This window comes from Channa argus, chromosome 2, assembly GCF_033026475.1.
Source record: "Channa argus isolate prfri chromosome 2, Channa argus male v1.0, whole genome shotgun sequence".
In the NCBI taxonomy this organism is placed as follows: Eukaryota; Metazoa; Chordata; class Actinopteri; order Anabantiformes; family Channidae; genus Channa; species Channa argus.
In genome coordinates, this window is record NC_090198.1 from 7985158 (window position 1) to 8001554 (window position 16397).

The 16397-nt window shown below is 39.0% G+C and overlaps 1 protein-coding gene across 2 annotated transcripts; it reads right to left on the minus strand.

Annotated features, from left to right (window-relative positions):
- Positions 1-545: 545 nt before the first annotated feature.
- Positions 546-14832, minus strand: ulk3 (unc-51 like kinase 3). Of its 2 annotated transcripts, none has more exons than XM_067495107.1 (17): positions 14721-14832; positions 13814-13956; positions 13430-13570; positions 13030-13150; positions 12735-12830; positions 12244-12387; positions 10177-10259; positions 8609-8764; positions 8342-8447; positions 8198-8238; positions 7903-8005; positions 7500-7564; positions 7197-7275; positions 5491-5531; positions 2948-2995; positions 2707-2770; positions 546-1727 (listed from the first exon to the last, which is right to left on the minus strand). In XM_067495107.1, exons 2-17 carry the CDS (start codon positions 13916-13918, stop codon positions 1711-1713), a joined length of 1410 nt encoding a protein of 469 aa, XP_067351208.1. In that variant the 5' UTR covers positions 13919-13956; positions 14721-14832; the 3' UTR covers positions 546-1710. The 2 variants fall into 2 exon arrangements, with proteins under 2 accessions (XP_067351208.1, XP_067351209.1); XM_067495108.1 differs by lacking the exon at positions 14721-14832 and adding an exon at positions 14468-14699.
- Between the last annotated feature and the right edge of the window lie 1565 nt (positions 14833-16397).

The following is a 16397-nucleotide window of genomic DNA, read 5'->3' on the forward strand; positions in this document are numbered from 1 at the left end:
TTGTTATCCTGCTTACTTTCTCCAATTTGATAAAAGCTTCTCCAAAGCCAAGTGTTCCCTTTAAATTATATTTATCCTTTTCTAAATTTAAGGAGCAATAATCCAGCTTTTACTTTCAAAACTAACCCTCATGTTTGCATGCATGAAATGTCATACACTGTAAAAATAGCTACATCTCTCACGTTTGGCCTAAGAACTACAAGCACAAAAACAAAAAAGACTTGTGATGAATTATTGTGTAATTCTCAGCGTAGCTCCTGTAGTTTCCGACATTTTTAAAATTCAGCTTTTACAGATGTCCATACTAACATCAGAATCATATAATTATCAAACGTCCTTGCTTTCCCTTGCCTGCCTTCCTCACTCCTCCTTTGGTGGACAGAAGCCAGCTGTTTCTGCAGAGCGGCCCTCCATATGATGGCGATGGCGAGGGACCAGCAGTGTTTCTCCCACGACGTCGCATTAATCTTTCTGACTGGCTCTGACATAGGAGCCTTTTCCCTGTGCTGTTAGCAAAATGTCTGAAGAAGTTACAGACTACAGACTTCAGAGTTAGCCATTTTATTTTGCACAGAATTTCTCATTTAATAAATATTTCATGAAATCACAGCTGTATAAACATTCAAACAAAAAAATAAAATAAAACACAGCAGTGTAGACATATTGCCAGTAGACATATTTATAATTTCCTCCTTTAACTCCTGATTCAGGTATTTCCTCTAGATGACTTTAAACTTGTGTTAACAAAGCAACGTTCCCCTTTTAGGAGTATTCAAGCACTTTACCTGTCTAAAAACAAAAAAGTCCCTGAAGACCTACAACAGCGAGGATTACCAGTCAGCCACTGATGCTTTATGGTTTAACATAGGCCACGTTATGAGCATGAGTGCCACAAATCACAGTATCCCTCAGCCAGTGCCAAACCTAAGAAAATGCAAGCCTAGTGTAAATAAAGCAGAGGCTGCACCTCTCCATTTTCCCTCATAGTGGTGGAGAGGGCTCTATCAGCAGAGTGAGCATGGGGAGCCTGTGGTTGAGCCACAGTAAAGAGGGTGGGAAAGGGGGGGTTTGAGGGAGTATGTGCATGTTTGCAGAGGTCTTCATACACTTAAAGGCAGTTTACAACTGTTGCGATACTTCTTAAATGTCACCATTTTAAAACTGTATGATATGTATTTTCAGGCTTTTAGTTTTTAGGTTGTCCTGCAAACACTCCTGGATGCTCTGCACTAAAATAAATGCAATAGTATCGGTTTAACTGCTTTACCGTGACAGTGTAGTGTTGTCATACAAGCTGTCCAACATTTACATGTCAATGGAGTGTCAGGGGGAGGGATTTGAGGCCTAAAAGTGCAACAGCACATTGTACAAGAGCAGGCAACTGAATTTCACGAGTGTGCAAATGCAAAATTCAAGAGCTACTTTCAGTATTTTAACTGTTTTTTTCCGATGAAAGAATGAACACAAGTTCTTTGCCTTTCAAATCATCTAGTACAAACACTTTCCAGCAGCAACCAAAATATTGACCACATTTAACTGGCAACTGTAAAATCCCACCCGGGCTGTTAGTTAGTGTGAGGTGTGATGCAGGTTTGATTTGGTCCCAACAATAACCTGCTCAGGTATAAACTCCGACTGTGTCCAACCTAAGACTCGAGAGACAGTCTGATGCTGTAGGGACATCCCAGCTGGTTCCTGTGGTCATCAAGCTTACTGCAAACAGCAGGCTGGGAAGACAGAAATAATCAATGTGCATTATGAAGATGCAAACCTGAAACTGAAACACTTTTCATTCCCCTAACTGTGCCTGCTGCTTCAATTTGACATGCGCGTCTTCAGAGGGTTACAGTGATGCTTCTCGGCAAAACCTTGCTGCTTGTTTCGGTTCAGTCTCAGGTCACCAGTTAGACTTGGGCGTTGCTGCAACCCTCTCGAGTACAGCTGCTGTTGGACCAGTGCCAACAAATATGGCTCACTGGGGCATGGTTTTATTAAAATAACAGCAGTAGAATAAGAAGCCACATTCTTAATGAAACTCGAGCAGCCCCTAGAGTCATTGGTGCCCTTCCCCCATTATTTTTTTCATAATTCCCCAGGAATTTCTTGCTGAGAACAGGATATTGTCTGGGCTTTAGGTATCCACCCTCCATCTAAGGGCTTGCCACAGGAAATACGGGATGTCAGGGCATGTGTATATAGGTTACAGCTGGGGATGTTCCAGTATGTTATGATTATGTAGTACAGAACCTAAATTGTTGCATTGTTCAGGTTTGATGTGTTGTGCTGAACATACATGTATTGTTAAAATAAATAAAAGACAAGTTACTGTGTGAGCGTGAAGTGTGTGCTGATTTTGTTTGCGTTTTTCTTGGTCTGGCGTTTAAGGAGTCTCCTTGCCAGGACTATGCCTCTGTTTCACAAGGCAGACTTTACAACAGGGCAGAGGACAGAGCAGCCTAGGGCTGCACTGAAACGAAATCAAAGAGCCAGACTGTCCTGCAGGGTGGCCAGCACAGCCAGAGAATGGCTCATATTTTACAAGTGGAATACCCTTCACTGAAGGGACATTTCACTGCAACTTGAGGCAGGTATTCTTCAGTTAACAATTCTTCACCTTCAAATACCAGAGCATAGAAAGTCACCAATCAGTATGGGTGCAAGGTTTTTCAAAAATACACTGTGAAAGGCACAGCAGGGAAAACTCACAGCTTCTGACAGTGTCTACAAGAGTTTCTCGATCGAGGGACACATCTCTTTGAGTCTCCTGCATCTGAAAGATAAACACATGCAAGTGATCACCAAAAAAGAAAAGATTAAAAAAAAAAAAAAAAAGACAAAATGATGATGTAATGATATCAATTATTGAACATCACCTGTTTTCATCAGGAAATTAGAACATTAGTCGAAAGGCAGGGAGGGAAAGTAGTAATATGTAATATGTGCTTACCTTGACGTGCTTTTTTAGGTATTCAGCTCTGGTTATCAAGCTTTTAATCTGATGGGACAACGTTACAGGACATGGATATTAGAGATGTAAATAAGGACACTTTTAACACAAGTGTTGGCTTGATGATTCCAGATTTTTCTTCTAACACTACGATAAGGTTGCATTTTTAGGTGTATGGTAAGCTATACGGTGTGTCTCTATTGGATAAAAATGTGATAATACCGTACATCTAAAAATTAATCTAAAACAGTTGTAAGGCCAAGATTTCAAAATACCCATTTTATAAAGTATTTATTACCGTCAGTGACTCAGGCTAATTAAGGCGGGATGATTTCCTCCAAATTTGTTTCAATTCCCAACTTTATTTCCTGAGCCGCACTTGTTTACTGTAAACTGCGGCATCTTTGTGCGTGCGAAACGCAATAACTTTAAGATGCATATGGACTTAAACTCAACATGTAAATCAGATTAAACTGATCAGCTCTCCTGATCTGCTACATGCTCTGTTATTTTATTTAAAAAATTTCATATGGTACACATGTGCAAGTAGTAACTGCTGTCATCATATGCTTGAGGCTGCTCTTTACTGTGGTAATCAGATCTCTGGTAATGATGAAGTTTCTTGGCTGCACCTACCTCTATTACCACTATGTTACAGTATACAGCAAGCTTTCTGGAGTATTTCTGCATTAACATCAGATCTGAAGGCATAATGTCTTGTTGAAAGACCAATCAGTTCGTTGTGGTAAATAATCATTCTGACCCCAGGTTTTATTATCTTGTCCTTGTCTTAACCTTAAGTAGCCATAGCGCTTTAATCCCAATATCTTTTAATCACCAAGTTCCATAAATGTGGAAACATCTTCACGTGTGAGCAAAGCGTATGTGATTTATCGATAACTTGCCGTGTTCTTCTATATAAAGCGTCATACTATATATACTCAAACATTCCACAGGACTTTGTGTATGCCCAGCCATTATGACACTACATCAACATACACTAGCTGGATCGAAGCTGTGGCTCACACATGAGGTGTCAAGATATTGAATTGCAGCCATGAAAAGCTCAAGTGTGCTCTACAGTAGATATGAACACACATAGTGGCCGTTATGGCAGCATGTGTTGGCTCTTCTGAGTTCTCACATACACACATGCTTTCGATCTAATCCCCCACCCCGCCTCCTTAAAGCTGCGTTAAGATTATTACACCCGCATCTGAATTTACTTAGGACAAGCACCCATAAAACTTCAAATAGGGAGGTCTGTGAGCCCCACTCAAGCCCGTAGCCCGCTTTTGAGATTCATGCCAAAATGCTGTTGTCTGTTGTAGGCTTAGTTACTGGCTAAACAATGCCTGAAGCATTAATAGCGTGAAAGTAGAATATTAATATTAGTATAAGAATCTTAATTCCTGAAAGTTACAGCCAGCAACTTTACTGGACCATCAAAATTTAGGGTTTATTCAAGTTTGTTCATGTTGGCATCAACAAGTATGCACATAATCTACAGAAGATGTCTTATTAGTGCAACAGAGCAGGTTAATGAAGGGATTTTCCTGGCTTTTCTTAAAGTTTGTAAATACTATATAATTCTGTAATTTCAGCACAAGATTATTTGTTCTCTAAAACACTTTCAATAACAATTATTTTTATTATTACTATCATTATTATTGTCAAGTTACCTTGTTCTGTTAATTTCAAAATCAGTTTTACCTCAGGCAATATAAATGTCAATAGCGGGCATCAGATTTCATTTTTAATTGAATTTAAATTTGCAACCATTAACCTGTAATACGTTGTTAGAACAATAATGTACAATAAAGCATTATTATCTTTTCAGTTTGCACATAGATCACTATATACACATCCAGCATTTAGGGAGCAACATGAGTATTCATTTTACTTCTCTGGCTACTTGATGGAAAGTCGCCAACCCCAACCTCAAAAACCCAGTGGCTACTCCAATGATCAAAACAGTGAAAGCTGTAGTAAAATGTTGTTTAGCACTAGCACTGTCTTATTTGAGTCCATGAAAACAGTTGCATGAACACTGCTGTCCAACGTCTTTGTGTGGATATGTAACTATATATCCACAAAATACAGCACTATACATTGGTATAAACTGGTGTTGATAACAGTGGCTAACGTGGCTATAAATGGTATTGTTATGGTTCCAGGTGTGCTGGACAGCAGTCAACTATGCTAGGAACTCATTCACAGCTGCGACTTCCAACTTCCCTGGTAAATAAAATCCAGCATAGAAACTTATCTAAATGGAGTTTAAAAAGCTTCACAGAGCAAAAGGGAAACACCTCTATGAATATATTCACAAACAAGGGGTCATGTAGTGATAAATTATAAGTGCTACAGATAATGGATTAGGTTGCTTAGGCTTTGCCAAAGAAAATGTCACTATAGGAAGAAGGGTCAAGGGTCATGTGATTCTCTCAGAGTTTGATGATCAGCCGAAGGCTCACTGGGAGGTGACAGATAGTCGTGCCTATCGAAAGCACTCAACCAAAAGCTCTTTCTCACCAACTCACCTCGCTGTGGAGCAGCTCTCTCTTGCGGCCCTGGGGCTCAGCTGGCTCACAAAGTAAAGAAAAAAAAAAGAGAGACAGACAAGAATAATGAGGAAAGGAAGGCATGAGAGAGTCCACTACTTAATCACCTTGTTTGTTCAAGAAACAGATCAACTACTGGATTGGATTTCACAAATGTGTAAAGTGGGGGCTCATGGGTGGCATGGGGGCTCAACTGTTTCTAAGGTAAGCACATGTTTTCACAGTTAGGAAAAGAAGAGAGTTCGAGTCGATAGAGAGGGGAGGAGGAGATGGCCTTTCTGCTGGTGAGGCACGTTAGGAAGCTGTGTAACAAAGAACTCTTAACTAAACAAAGAACCAATGTTTTCCCCCCACAATACCACTGCTGGTATCTGCTGTGGCATACAGTAAGGCCCTTTCACCCTGGAGAGAGGGACAGGTTTGGGTGATATGGGGTAATGTGGGGTTATATTATTGATTCCCTGGAGGTTCTCCTGCACACATGTAATACAAAGTCTCAATTATAACTTAATTGTTGCATTGAATTTTCCTGTAAACTATTTCTCCAACTACAAACTAATCAAAATGTGCCTCCAGTCATGAACACAAATCGATTCCTACTAATTAAAGTAGTCCACCGCTTTCATGTTGCTATCGCTGCACTTGGAGGTCAAGGCTCCTGGTGCAGCTGAGAGACAGAGTTTCCCTATCATGGAATGTGTGGTCAGCCATTTACCATAAAGAGCTGCTAAACCACACAAAAAAGGGGGGTTTAGGTTGAGGCAATGTAGAATTAATCAAGCACAAAAGGAAAATACTGTATATTTGTTGTAAATAAGAAAATCTCTAGTCTAAAGTATCAGAAACTACTGGAAGAGGCTTAGATAGAACCAGCTGGGTGATCAAAGTTCTTGTTTCACATGAGAGGTAATAGTTTTTGTTTGTTCCCAGTGTGCAATAACACAAAGAAATAAAGTGTGCTATCTAAATTGAAAGCACATGGCAGGGCTCTCATACCACACACAGGGCGCTGGCATCAGGTCTCATCCCAGCTCAAAGCCACATCTGGATCAATCTATCCCACCTCTTCCATTAGGCCGCTCTTCCAGATGAGCTCATGAGCCAGGCATAATGGACGCCAGGCCACAGACAGAAACACTGGAGTCTCTTCTGTAGTCCCTCTGTCTGTCTGTCGCTTACCGAGAGTCTCCAAATCTATCGCTCTACTCTATCTTTCCCCCTCTCTGAATTCCCTGAGTCCCTCTCCAAGTTATTTTCCATCTCTTAGTGATCATCCATCTTTGTCAGAGAATCTCTGTCCTCTTCAGAGGCTCTTTCAATTTGTCCCCATTGCTCTACTTGTACTTAAATGTCAGTTAAATCTCTCACATCTTCATGATCTCTCCAAGTCATTTCTGTCTGCCCTCTCCAACCTTTCCCATATAAATCTTTTTCTTAGTTCAGCTGCTTCTTGGTGAGTAATAGTTTCTTGTTTGACCCCTAACTAAATTTCTGACCTAGCCTGTACTTGTCTTGATCACTTCCTATTATGCCTATCTGTCTTGACCGCCTCCTCCAAGATATTCCTACATAGCTTCTCTAACAAAAGTGCACACATTTTTGGCCCTATCTGGAATAGCTCAGTAGCACACAAGTACAGGATAACTGTTTACAGCCATGTTGCATAGAAAGAAAAGAGTATCTACCTGCTAGTGCCAAAAGCAGTTCTCCTAAGCACTGTTGGTACAAATCCAGGGCCTCTTGATCGTCCAATCCACTCTCTTCCTGTAGGGAAATGAAAATGAGGCAACACACTACTTATACAGTAAAACAGACCACAGAGTCACTTTGGCCATTCTTGTACTTTCAACTATTGCAGAGGCACCAAAATATCCAAAACACAACACAATGTCAAACAAGCAAAACTACAATATAGATGTTTTTAGTTTAGCAGTCAGACAAGAAGCCATCGATTGCAGTGGCATCACCAAGCATCACCCACTTCTAACCTTAGCAATGGCAGTAGAGGCCATCTCCAAAGCAGCAAGAAGCCGTGGTTGATTTCGAGACATTTCTGAAAACAATACAAAAACAAAAAACCCTGCATTAAACGCTGCTGTATATCAGACCCACTGTACCATCAGTGTATTCTACTAAAATTATGCATTACTTAATCACATAACCCCACAGAAGGACAGGAATTCTGTAGCTCACATTAAATGTTTTTGCAGTCAGTGGGTTAATGTAGCATGTCTTTAATTTAATGCCACATTTCGTACCTGCAAGGAATAATATTAGAAAATAAAATAAAAATCACGTTATCTGAACGTGGATTACATTTCCGAACCGGACCAGACAAGGCTAAGGCCCACATGCAGTGCCGCTGCCTTTGCAGTAAGCTGTGTTTCTTACCTCTGAGAACATCCCTGGAGGTTCGGGCCTCCTCAAAGCTCAGTCTGTTGTCTGAGTCCACCAGGGCTTTCAGTTCCTCGGCTCTAGACACGTACTGGCTGACCTGCGGGAAGTCCTCTTACATTGAATCAACTTAATCACGTCAACCATGCCATATCCTCTCCATCCACACCATATGGGATTCATAGAGGAGAATTCATTCCAAGTGAAAGCCACTGGAGTGTAAAAAAACAGACCGACTGAAAATATAGAGTAATCCAAATGCGAATGGGGAAGGGTGTGTTTTCAGACCCACCTTCTGCCTGAGGGCATCTTTACGCTGTCGGTCTGTCTCGTCTGAAGAGGAGAAACATTTAGTCTTAACATTTATTTGCATTGGCAGTGTCTTATTCAAGGGCTTAGGCCACATACAGGATATGAAAGTGGATGGTGCTCTTACAGTGAATAGCGGGGACAAAGTGCTCAAGGGCACTGCAGTACAGAGACAGAGCAGCAGACCTCTCCCCCTCCTGGTCCTTCTGAACGGCCTGCAGGACCAGCTCTTTCTGAAGAGAGGAAATAGGAACTGGCTTCACTGAATGCACATCCATTGCTTATGCATACAGAGACATGTATGAATGCTCAGTCAATCATACACTCATTATTTATGGTCATTTATAGACACATAAATGCATGAACATTATGTCTTTTCCTATTAGTTTCTCACCGCTTTCACTAGGCTCTCTGCAGTCGGCATGTGCTCCAAATCTAGAAAAGGGTGCGTGAAGAACTCTGCAAAGGTGATCCGGGCATCGGGATTTCTCTCCAGCAACCGCAAAAGAAGGTCCCTGCAGTCTTTGGATACCCTGGCCCCAGGAGGGAGCTGATGCGCAAAACACAACCTTATTAGGTTGCGCTTAATCCACAGGAAAGTCCGAAGGAAAAGGACAGCAGATTGTTGCCAAACACCTTCTCGTCTAACAGTGCTACTTTCTGTCAAAAGATGACCTTAAAGCTCTTTGTGTGTATCCCTGGGTAATGGGGCCATATTGTAATGCAATCCATTAGGTCCAAACCTTATGTTCGACACAAGATTTCTAGTGCTTTGTTGGCCCCCTATCAAAATGGAAAAAGTGCTATTTTCCTTAACTGGCACAATGCTAATCAAACTGGGGCTTCTGTATGCACTGAGTAAATCCGACAGACAGACATCTACAACTTGCCATTGCTGTAACTTCAATACTTTAACATTGATTTTATTATATTTGAAACTTTTTTTTAAATTTGAACATCAACATAACAATTTTAAGAGATGTTAGAGCAGCTCTGCCATAAAACTCTTAACTTTAAAAATTCTAAGCTGAAAATGTCATAAGCGTCAGAAAGTGATAATTCTACTGTGTTTGTTATTTGTTAGTTGGTGCTGGAGTCGTACTAGAGGACATTGTATTAAAAGGCTATTTAAAATGAACGAGGGGGCCAAAATTAATACCTTGTAAAAGTATAATTTATGGCTGAGCTGCTATATTGGATTGAATGTGTACTTAATCCTCTGGCTGATATTTGTAAACTGCAAATATAAATTACACCATTAACACAACTGAGCCAGAACCTGACATTTTGATTTTTTTTCCACAACAAGTAAATACTGAATTTATTACAAAGGCCTGTTCCATGTCTGTTTATAAAGCCATTTTATCATTTCTATTACAGATTGCTTCTTTAAATGCCGAACAGATTACTGGAGAGGAGAATCAAGTCGCCCTTTGACCAGAATGCCTTTACTGATACTTCTTCTAAGCAAGAACATGAGACTGTGAACGTGAGCCATCTAGTGGTTTTATAGGTAACATTAACCAACACTGTCACAAAGGTTCTAACAATGAAAACAAATTTATTTTTGATTATACTATTACCAAATAATATTAACAATATAAATCATAATATACAATGACTTTACATACTGCAAAGGTCTGAATTGGGTCTTGAAATTGAAATAATCCAGCCAAATTATTATGCTAATATTGTGTTATTTTAACTGACTGAAATACTTAAGTTCATTTTCGGGGCTGGTTATAGAGCAACAGTTATATCCGACCATTTTCACAAAGCATGACTATGTTATGTTTGTGACTGATAATAGTCTTTTACATGTTTACACTTCTTGATTTGACTATGTAACATAGTTTTAGAGTACCAGTGCAATCCATCTCTCTCTCATTGTTTTCAAGAGGATAGCTATCTGCCTCAGGACAGACCATTCCCTAATAAGAAACCCATTTATTGCTGTCTTACCTCGATAGGTTGGTTACTCCGGATCTTGTCCTCTAATTCAGAGTAAGACCTTGATGCAAACGGTGCTCGACCAAACAGGGCCTCTATGTGCATAAAAACAATATTGAGAAGAAATTAATTCTGGAAAAAAAAAAGGTTGCAGTAATCACACCCCTACTGGTTTTTTGGTTTATTTGGTTTATTTGGTTCACATTTTAAGTCCCACTTATTCAGAAACAGAAAGTTCTTAAGGGTTATTAACCTTTTAAGCCTTTCAATATCATTTTAGATTTAAAAATGATATTGCTTACTTTTGAAATTGCTTAGGTTTATCAGTACCTTCAGGAATATGCGGACCTTATTGTGATTGTTGCAACACACAATGTATGATTTCATGACAGCTTTTCTAAAAAAAAAAAAAATAAATTGTGACGCATGTTATGATGTTTTAATAATGTTCTGCAGTCTAAAAAATGTGTTAATGTATTTCCTTTCTCATAAAACAGATCTGGACCTGCAGATCCAAATAGTGCGAGCCAATGTTAGCGCCACCTAAGTGCGCGTTCATTCTTGTGTGGAAGCACAAGATCGAATTAGGGGGAAACACAACACAGAAGTGCAACTACAGGTCAGGTTGAACCAAACTGAATATTAATGTGACATTTGGTGACATTTACTGAGACAATCTTAGCAGTTTGTAAATTACATACTAGTGTACATGGCTTACATGACTGACAGGGACAAGAACTTCACTAATGTAGTTGTTACTGCATTAATATTGCACAATTACGGTACCACTAAAAAGGGTGACAAAACAGGCTGCCATTTTATGATTAATGGTGCAATTGTTTTGGTGACCTACTGAGTATGTTCCTTCCAGTCTGCGGGGCCAGTCAACTGATTACAATTTCTATGTCTGAAAAAGAGGGGCATGTTGGAACCTATTAATGGGTTATGGCTCAACCTTTTAATTGTAATGATACTTGCACTGGGTACTAAAAACGAGAAACAAAATATCATGTTAAACATCAGCTTTTTAATCAACCGCATAGGTCAGGTGAAGTAGTGTGTAATTAAGTTACAGCCCTCTTCAAAAATATTGGGACAGCAAGGCTAATTCATTTATTTTTGCTGCTACTGAAGACTTTTAGATTTAAGGTTTGAAACATGGATATCAAACACCTAGCCGGTGAAATAGTTTTAGTAGCAAACACAAACACCATAATATAAGGAGAAGATCGTGGCAGACGTTAGAGTAACAATGGTATAAAACTACATTATTTTAGACATTTTTAAGGGTCTTTAAGTAAATAAAAACCACTTGAATTATAACATGATATTAATCAGTATAGCTTGATCTGAAAAAGGTCAGGTTCAGGTTCATGAACTCTTGTGGCTCATTTCTGTACCTTTACTCCGTATTTCTGTTCAAAAATGTTTTCTTCATACACAGGATTGAAGTACCTTTACCCCTACTCTGTGGAGGGTGTTGGTGTTGTTTTTAGGGTTTTTCTTCACAGCTCTTACAAGCTTCTGTCATCAGCTGTTGTTATTTTCTTTTGCCAGCTTGTTCTGTATCATATTTGCTTAGTATACAAGTGTTTTTTTTTTCTTTTTCTTTTTCAGGATATTAAAAGTTGTTGCCTTTACAGTTGAAAGTAAACAGTTAACAGAACATTTTTTTTCTCACATTCATGGCTGTGTATTTCTCACATATACACCTTTATGTTTTTTAAGTTGGTTTGTCGTCACAGGTGTAACCTAAAGCTAATAGTCATTTAGAACAGGTTACGGTTTAAAAATCTAAATCACAGGATACTCCTGGGTAACAAGAAATGCCTGTCAGTCACATGTTCTAATACTTTGGAGATAAAATTAGGGTGATCTGATATAAAAGGCGCTATCTTCTACGTTGTTTAAAATACTGGATATGGTGTATGTATGATCAAATGAAAGCTGAACTTTCTTCCCATAGCCATGTTTTGATCCTTAACCAGAATTTCTTCACTGCATGGTAAACAAGAGAAAGCCTTACTGTTGCGATATTTTTGAGACATTTAAGAGATGTAAATTTGATCACATACTTACCATAGAGAATAACCCCTACAGACCATAGATCCACCCTGGAGTCGTATTGGCGCCGGCACACCATTTCAGGAGCCATGTAAAGAGGAGACCCTCTCAGAACACTCTGCTCATCCCACGGAGACATGTACTGGGCAAAACCAAAATCTAAATACAAATCAGATTGTAACATGTTCACAGCGAGATGTCCCAGTGGAATGCTATAAAACTGCCTTAAATCCTGGATAGTTATACAAACTCACATTTGTATTGTAAACTGTGCAAACCACAAGACTCCATACAATTTCCAAACCTTTAATTTGATGCTAGTGCAACATAAATGAGCAAATGTGGCATTAAAAAATAAAAGATTAGTTTTTCACTGTGCAAAAATAACAGTGTAAAAAAGAATGATAGTGGAAGCTTAGTTTTCTGGTGTCTGGAACATATAATCACAATCCCAAAAAAATAACTGTGTTTATGTACTGGAGTCAAAGTGTAAACTGGCAAATCACCTGCTAGTTTGAGGACAGAGCCGCTGAGCAGGATGTTCTGAGGTTTCAAGTCCAGGTGTGAGATGTTTCGCTCATGAAGAAACTGGAGGGCACAGGCTGTTGGTGCAGATACATAAAAATGCAATTAGACGTGAGTGTCAACTCAGCTGTCTCTCTCTCTCTCTCTGTGTATGTCTTTTTTTCTCTCACTAAATACTTCTTCTTGTATGTTTTTTTCCTACCAAAGTAAAAGTCAGATTAAAAGAAGAAACTGCACAATTGTCCTGATTTGAAATCAAGTCAGGTGATGACTCACCGATCTGCTGGAGGAAGCGTCGGGCCACCCTCTCAGGCAGAATCCTGCGACTGCGAATAAAGCGAGACAGATCTCCACCAGAACACCATTCCAGTATCAGATAAATATTTTCAGTGTCCCACTGAAGAAGGAAAATATGTCAGACACTTAAAATGAAAGGGTTTGTTCATTATTATTTTTATTCACGATTGGAAACCACATGTTATCATCCTGACTTGGCAAGATCTTTTCCTGTTGTGCTTTCTAATGATGATAGAGTTTTAAATCAAAGAAGAGTTTTGTTTAAAGATAAAGCGCATAGCTTCATCAGATTATGTAGACAGGACAATGTCTTAAAACCTTTGTATTCACAACACATTCTGTGCACAAGCTACAACAAATGTAAAAGAAATGAGCTCACCTGAAAGTCTTTCAGCTGAACTATATGAGGGTGACGCACAGTTTTGAGGATTTCAATTTCTGTGAGCAGGTTTTCTGTAGATGCCTTATTTAGAGTCTTTTTGCTGACCACCTTCACGGCCACCGCCTCTCGACTGTCTCCCTGCAATATCACAGTAATAGAATTTAGCTTTCACTTTGACAGTGCTTACAAAAATATGTAGATTGCCAGCGCTATGAACTGAGTGTGTTTAAAGCACATTTCACGTACATTAATTCATTAAGGTAAGCAATGACACGTAAAGCTCACTGCTGAACAAGTGATTCAAATCTTTAGTCCAAACATGAATGTTGAAATAGACTTTGGCCTCATGTGTAGTTTCTTGAGACATCTCTACAAACTCACCTTTCTGTAGGCTTTGTACACTGTAGCGTATGTACCACTGCCCAGCCGCTCTGTGAGGATGAAGTCTGACAGTTTTGGCGGAGCAAAGCTGGAAGATGATGCCATGCTGGCTAAATCAACAACAAATTCCAACGATGCCTGGGCTGAAACGTAAGATCAATACGCTAGTTTCAAATACTGAAGTCAGTTTAATTTTTGAAAATGAATTTCTTTTTCCACTTGAAATAGTCATTTAGTTTGTGTCTAAGTGCTGGCTTTTGCATTATGTTCTATAAATTATTACATTATTAATTATATACCCACTCTATGAAGGTGGTAGAAAGGTACAAGAGTACACATTGAAACTCAAATCCTTGTCATCCAAATAAAAAGTAATCGAGAGACAAATAATAGCCACTGAACGGGCTACTGTTTGTCAGGTAATGTGATGTCTCATTAGATCAGTATGGAGGTTGTCTTGGTTGGCACAGGCTGCCAGTTGTTGGCCTTAAATCAAACATGACTTACTTTTTACGCTTTTACACTTAAGTGATGGCTCTACAATGATTTAAGTTATACTTGTCCTTTCAGTCATTTATTTCAGTTTTATCGTAGTGTGTATTTATATATCAGCTTATTATTCATTTTGAGAATAACGTAACACAAGTAACTCACTTAGTGAAGTAGTTTATTATTTACTGGCGACCGGTGTAATAGTATGCACTTCAGACAGGCGTGTTAAAGAGCTTTAGCCGTAGTATATGAAGTTATAGCTAACGTTAGCTAACGTAGCACTTGCTGAGCGGCCAATGTAACGTTATAGTTAATAAACCTCTGAGTCCAGAAATAAAACGGAAGAAATTACATCTCTCTGCATTTATTCTAGAGTTTTTAAATAACCTTATTTATGCAAGTAGCTGAGACTTACCGGAAGGCTAACACACAAGTGCCCTACACATAAATAACGTTAGATGAATGTTTACATTTCTGGCACTGGTTTGATCTCTCGCTGCACTGCAGTTACCAGCCGACGAAAACAGTATTAGAAAATTTGTTGCTGCCCCCTAGTCTTGGTCCTCCGTTACTGCAACCCACCTGTAGCAGGTGTCAGCATGCAGGACGGGAATAGCTCCAATTAACTCGCACAGGGAACTTCTAAGGTTTTACATATACAGAAGTAATAAAAAAAAAAAAGCATATGTAACCCACTCGAGTAATACACCTCCCTCTAGGTTCGAAAGGAGCCAAGCGTCAGTGCAACAATCACCAAACATGAGACATCAATGAATTTGCCAACTGGAACTTTAGTTTAACTTATATACATATACAACAATACAATGACAAAATATATTTACAGAAAATAAAATTGGGCCCTTTAACCAAAAAAAACAATAGTCCTTAATAGTGTTTTTTCAATTAGTGATCACTTTGCTAAATTTAGAATGTTCTCCTTTTGAAGGTTTTCCAAAGTAGTTTTCTAATAAAATCAAGTCAAAGTCTGTGAGTTAGTCTATTGGTAGATTTCAGTATAAAGTCTGACCTGTCAGTTCTGATGGATCACTATTTTCTGGGTTAGACCCTTGTGGGGTGTTCAACTGTGTATTGCTACACTGACTGGAGCAATCCAACCATACGCAGACCACTCATCCAACTATGCAGCGGCCGTGAGGATGCTGGGTTCCTGAAGATCCAATGGGAGGCTCGCCATCTATGGAATCTCTAGGTCTTCTTTGCTGGAATTTCCAGATGGTTCTCACTCCAATAAAAAAACCTGACCTGCATTTATAAACAGGCTCATAATTTCCGTTCTGCTTCTTACATATTTTATATGTACATACATACATACATACATGTACATACACATTCAAAATTCAGATTTATAATGAAATGAATGTCATGCTTCTTGAACAATGTAAATTAGCGACAATAATTGCAAATACTCAACATCATCATTAGAGAGGAATATTTTACTGAATTTCTTAGATAGTATTTATTAATATTATCAAAATACTCTTCAGTAACTCCCAAATGATTAACATCGGTACAGCACGACGCCAAAACATCAAATCAATGCTTGATTAGCAAAATAAGTAACTAATAACTAATCATGCACGGAGCATTAGCAAACCATGCTGAGGAGCTAGCTTGCTAGCTTACCGAGACAAAAGAAGTTTTCATTAACCCGATGACAACGGGCTCCTGACGTTTGGCAGCTTCTAAATGAAAACTCTCCTCTTTCCTATTCCTTTTCTTAGGATTTTCGGATTCCAATTATTCTTTTTTTATCAATATCATTAACACTTCCCCAACTCAACAAAGTACGTGAGCCATGCTCGCTTCTCTCTCTCGTGCCTGCGCTCTCTCGTGTGTGCGCTTTCTCTCGTGTGTGCCCTCTCTCGGATGGAAACTGCACTGTAAAACTTCCGGTCATAAAATTAAATTAACTTGCCATAAATAAATTTTGATGGTAACATAAACTAAGAACAAACATCAACATGAAGTTGATTTTTGAATGAACATTTTGTTCTACCTATTTATATTTTAACCCTACCTGTGCAACCGGGTTACACATACATCCACCTATTAGCGTTTCAAATGCTTTGCT

What these genes read in the sequence shown, in the direction of transcription:
- ulk3 (XM_067495107.1), bottom strand. Translation starts at nt 13,918, where the DNA reads ATGGCATCATCTTCCAGCTTTGCTCCGCCAAAACTGTCAGACTTCATC. An exon ending in GGAGTAACCAACCTATCGAG is followed by an intron (nt 8,765 to 10,176) that starts GTAAGACAGCAA and finishes TTTGCGCATCAG; the next exon opens with CTCCCTCCTGGGGCCAGGGT. An exon ending in AAGATGCCCTCAGGCAGAAG is followed by an intron (nt 8,006 to 8,197) that starts GTGGGTCTGAAA and finishes GACTTCCCGCAG; the next exon opens with GTCAGCCAGTACGTGTCTAG.